The 5,320-nt window shown below is 35.5% G+C and overlaps 1 protein-coding gene across 1 annotated transcript; it reads right to left on the bottom strand.

Annotated features, from left to right (window-relative positions):
• Positions 1-4,052: 4,052 nt before the first annotated feature.
• On the bottom strand, positions 4,053-5,035 carry LOC131429713 (trypsin alpha-3-like). The gene is made up of 3 exons (XM_058594026.1): positions 4,748-5,035; positions 4,344-4,678; positions 4,053-4,281 (listed from the first exon to the last, which is right to left on the bottom strand). Exons 1-3 carry the CDS (start codon positions 5,033-5,035, stop codon positions 4,089-4,091), a joined length of 816 nt encoding a protein of 271 aa, XP_058450009.1. The 3' UTR covers positions 4,053-4,088.
• Positions 5,036-5,320: the final 285 nt, after the last annotated feature.

The raw sequence follows: 5,320 nt of genomic DNA, 5'->3' as shown, positions 1-5,320 counted from the left end.
TTTCACAATGTGCAGGTAGCAACATCAAAATCAGCCAATCAGAAACTGGTCCATTTTGGAACAAAAGCAGCCCCCCCAGATGTCAGGTCTTGTCTTAGGTTACGATCACGACGTAAAATACACTGGTGGTGTGGTAAGATAGATTTGATTGTGTTGGTAATTTTCTCACGAAAATAAGTATGGCGCGCCGGGATTCAAGCATGTAAACATAAACAAACGACCATTTCAGATCTGGATTTCACTTCTAAGTTACTCCAGTTGTCACGCAGCCTGGCGAATCTTTGGCACTAATTGAAAATCTGGACATTTTTTCTTCAAGGGCTTGCAAGGTAACGTCGAAATATAGAAAATTGTACACACATCCGATTCTGTTCATTTAGTTGGAGGAAGGATTTGGCGGATCGCACTGTGGTATCTATTTCAGTTATTATGGATAATGGAGTGATTGTGCTGTGGGTGGCATTTCAAATGCAGGTGATGAAAACGATTGAAACATCCCGGAACAAAACACCGCGTTTCACTGTCAATATTTTCGCAAACAGAACCAACTCTAAATATTTTCGTAAAAGCAACTCCCGGAACGTCATTTGTTTATGTTTTTTCTTCTTCATGTCTCTCTGTTATTCCAAAATAAAATGACAACCGCACTAACACATAGAAAAACGTGATCACCAGGGTATTTTACATCGTGGGTTACGATAGCACTAGCTGGAGCGCCTTATTGTTGCCACCGGGCTGGCACAGAATGAATGTACTGTGAAACGAAACAACTCAAAATTTAGCTTAATTACCCAGCCCCGATGATCGATACCAAACCAAAGAAACCAAAAATTTTTGCGGTTTGAAATGTATTCCTAGTAACTAATTTATGACAGATATAATCGATGTCTCTCTTAGCTACTAAAATATTTGTGTGTGAGTATTCATTGGATGACAGTATCACTCATATTAAATTTTATGGTTTTAAGGTTCATTTTCGACACGTTTTTCTGGGAAACAGGAACCTTCATTGTTTAAATGTAATTAGCATTAGGGAAAATTAGATGATCATAATTTTAATGTTCTACCGTAACATTCACTGGTACACATATAAATATAGAATGGAGGAAATATGAAAGCTTTTAGAACTAATTTTCGGAACACGAGCACTATTTCTTTTTTGCAACGATGCTGATTTCTACCAAACAGGTGATGAATTATTGAATTTTGTTTGTAAATCTTGCCGACTTTTGCCAAATCCGCATAAATCTCAAGGTGTTCAGTCATAATTCCTTTTTCACCCGCATATTCACGATAAAAATAAGAGCGCATAAACTATTATCATTGAGTCTCAAAATAGTAAATAAATCTAAGATATCATTAGTATGTAACCATCAGAAACGGCATGGCACACACATATTTCAGAAGAATTCTATCAACGTAACAGTTTATTCATCACGAAATTTTCAAAAAAGGACTACACTCAAAAAAGAAATCACATTAGTTTTATAGGATTATTCTCGTAAATGTGGTGCTTTATTTATTTTTGATATTCTACGTGTTGCCTATAAATAACATCTGGGAACCCAGTACAAGCTATGTGATTTTCAAATAATCTTCATATGGTAAGTTCCATGACCGAAGTTAAGTGAATTTTCTGTATGAAAACTTCAAACAACAAAATGGCTGACATGTTAGTGGCAGACTTAAACATTCCGCATTCTTTGTTGGAAGTTTTTAAAGGTAAGTACAGTTTCAAAACTTGTGTAGTATTCGATATACAAATTTACATTTACTTTTAATAGAATGTGATATTGGCTGGTTCGAGCTCTTGACAATATCAATCGAAGACTTTCGGGAGTGTTTAGAGCCTACAGGGATCGATTGGGCTTTCGAAAATATTTTCGATCTCATAACTTCCTGGTGGAAATGAAATGTATTTAAAGAATTCAAGTTTGAAGTAAGAATTTTCGATTAATTGATTTATATTTTCAGAAATCACAACTAGAAAAGCAGAAATCACAAATAGAAAATTATAGAGATTTTGTTGTTTGAAGAAAAATTTTACTTAATTTTGCAATCATGGGTAGTCATCAGGTTCATTATCCCTGGTTGATATTTTTAGTATTGATTATTTTGATCGACCACCAACAATGGTTCAAAATGTAGATAATAAGTTTATATTTAGAGTTAAGTTTAATTTAATTGATTCACTATTCGTTAAGCTAATGTTACCATTAATTTGTAAATATATGTAATATAATAAGCAATCCAATAAAAATGCATTCTGCAAAAAAATACCTATTCAAATTAATGTTCGTTTTAATTGAGTTCCATTTATCATATAATCATGTACAACTTCATGTAATTGTTATGTGATTTTCCTATGCTCAACAAGTATGTTCAAGTCATCTAACTACTACGTGAACTTCATTTAAAAAATATAGGAAACCCACGTTTCTTCTAACGAACAAGTGATATATTATTTACCTATCGACTAAGATGCATGATATAAGACCAATCTGGTACAATTCATCTATCTACCTAATAGAATTTATGTGAAAAGTTGGGTGGATGAGATTCATATATGTATTCAGGTAGAAGTAACGTGATTTCTTTTTTGAGTGTATGTTAATCATAAAGCTTAATTTGAAACCTTCTTGAATATGATTTAAAATTCAAGAAGGTTTCAAATTAAGCTTTATGATTAACATACACTCAAAAAAGAAATCACGTTACCGAAATAGATTTGACAAAGGTTTGATGCTTTACTTTGCTTCATAAATCTTATGAAAAATGGTCTACTACACTGGAATATAATCTAATAATGGTTTTATTAGGATTTGGAGGAGTTCAAAATTGTTATACTATATTTATGAAGTAACAATGAAAACTATCACGAGTATTTCTTAAATTGAATTACATACTTGGTACGTGTTCCGCTTCCATTTACTCACACTGAAAGACATTATTCGCTGTTCTCTCTATTCATACCCAAAATAAGACTCTTTCTAAACAATTTAAAAATAAGTTTTCTTTCCATCCAATGGCATTCAACCCGATGACACAAGACGAAGTAATAAAAAGATTTAGAGTTTCCAGAAGTGAATATAGAAGACCAATGTGATAAATGGAATTTCGATAGGTCATCAATAAACAGGATGATTACACAATTGGTTTATTGATGGATATTTATCTTTTATTATTACCACATGTGCAATCAAAATATGAATCATTATGTTTTCAAATCCATTTCAACAATAAATTTACATGTTATTGACTAGAAAACAATTACTCAATAGTACTGGTTTTCTGTACAAATATGAATAAATTGTTTTCCTTATTTGTATTTCAAAACTTCACCAAATTCATGAATATTTCTTGGTTTGACTGCTTTTTGAAAATTTGCTGCAAAGTATATAAGTTTTATGCTGCTTGTTAACATTTTACCAAGATTTTTTTTAATAAACGAAAGTTGTTAATTATTTGATACTCAGAAGAAGGAAATATTGTTTCATGAGTTCACCATCGATCGCCATTGGCGCTGGTAGCAGTAAACAGTGATGTGATTTTGCACAGTACAACGATAAATGACCGTAGTACGGGAATCACCGTTGTATCATGATGCTCGCGTGATACCACCGTGATTCAGGGTGACAGACATGTGATTTCACGGTATACAGTGATTTCGATATGACATGTCTGTCATAAGCAAAAACTAAAATAATCGTTCAAATTGAAAGGTTCGTGTCCTGACTAAGTGACAGCATTTTTTAAACAACAACAATCGATTAGCTGTACCTAATTCTAACCATTCGATTTCAGAAAAAAACAGCATATATTCTGGTTGATTTGGGAGCGCTGGTGGTTCTGTGGGGCCACAGCGAAACAACTGATTGCTGTAAATCAAGCAACATTTCACAAGCAAGATTCAAAAGAGCCAGATTTATTCAATCAATCAAAAACCACACGCATTTGCGTAAGCCTATAAAAATTCAACTATCAGGTGTAACAGGGAAGAATGCTTTCGGATCTTCATCAGAACACAATTCAATGATTGAAAATTTGCTTAGTTTGAGAGTATTATTGATCCACTTCAGCAAAACAAATTACACGCCGGTATTCGAACTGATGAAGTTGCGAATGCTACTAGCACCCACGTCGGTATACACTCCAGCCAGGTTACCACCACATTGTGTAGCACCCCAGGATACAATACCAAACTGGTTTCCACCGGTAACGAGCGGACCACCGCTGTCCCCGTTGCAGGAGTCACGTCCTGGCTCACCAGCGCAAACCATGCTGTTAAAGTCAGAACGTTACGTTTCACTATCAAATTGATAAATTTACTAAAAAGAACTTACTTTACGGTGACGCTTCCAGCTCCCCATTGACTCTGACAGGTGCTGTGAGCAACAACGGGAATATCGACGGCTCTCAAGTTGACCGGTAAGGATCCACCGGTGACAGTCAGACCCCATCCAGATACGACACTACGAGTACCAGCAGCGATACTGGTTCCGCTTGAAACGAGCGAGATTGGGGCGATGTCCGTTCCTGCGAAGGATGTTGTGACTCGAATAACACAGACATCGTTATCGAGGGTATTTGAATTGTATTGTGGATGGTTTATTATCTCAGCAGCTTGAAACACAGTTCCTCCAGTGAGTCGACTAGCGCTTCCAGCACGGAAAGTTATCTAGAATCACGATATACTTTGCTTAGTTCTCGGTAATCTTACTTTAAATTCCCCAGAAAAAAAAAATACCGAGCTAACTGCAGGCAGTGGATGAGTGCAATGAGCGGCCGACAATGCCCAGTTGCTTGAAATAATCGAACCGCCGCAAATGTGAGCATTATTCGAACGAAGTGATAACTGGAACGGGTAATCGCTGATAGAAACTTCATCACCACCAACGATTCTTCCTGTATATCGGGGCTCCTTGAAATTCTCCAAACCCAAAGGACGCACACTGTTTTTCTCCAACCACTGATCTTCTTCGTAACCCGCCAGGGCGGATGCAACACACAACACTAGAACAATGAAGGCCTTCATAATCGAATCAATAACTGAATTTGTTTACCTACCCAAACTAGCTTTTATACTACACACTGTGCGTTATCATAGCATGTAGCTAATCTATTTATGAAAATGCATAATCAATGTCTTTGCACTAACCGATAGACATTACTCAACTCGGTAATACCTAGTCGTTGATCAATTAACGTCAGCAGTCACGGAAAAACCTAAGGTATGGATTGGTTTTTGTTTGATAGTATAAATAACAAAGGCTCGATTTTTCCTAATCAGGCTTGATTTCTTGTTCATAATAAAAATGTT

The sequence above is a fragment of the Malaya genurostris genome, chromosome 2, assembly GCF_030247185.1.
Source record: "Malaya genurostris strain Urasoe2022 chromosome 2, Malgen_1.1, whole genome shotgun sequence".
In the NCBI taxonomy this organism is placed as follows: domain Eukaryota; kingdom Metazoa; phylum Arthropoda; class Insecta; order Diptera; family Culicidae; genus Malaya; species Malaya genurostris.
The sequence above is the reverse complement of the archived record's forward strand: the minus strand, read 5'-3'. Positions and strand labels throughout refer to the sequence as shown.

What these genes read in the sequence shown, in the direction of transcription:
- LOC131429713 (XM_058594026.1), bottom strand. Translation starts at nt 5,035, where the DNA reads ATGAAGGCCTTCATTGTTCTAGTGTTGTGTGTTGCATCCGCCCTGGCG. An exon ending in CACTGCCTGCAGTTAGCTCG is followed by an intron (nt 4,679 to 4,747) that starts GTATTTTTTTTT and finishes TCGTGATTCTAG; the next exon opens with ATAACTTTCCGTGCTGGAAG. An exon ending in GCTGGAAGCGTCACCGTAAA is followed by an intron (nt 4,282 to 4,343) that starts GTAAGTTCTTTT and finishes TGACTTTAACAG; the next exon opens with CATGGTTTGCGCTGGTGAGC.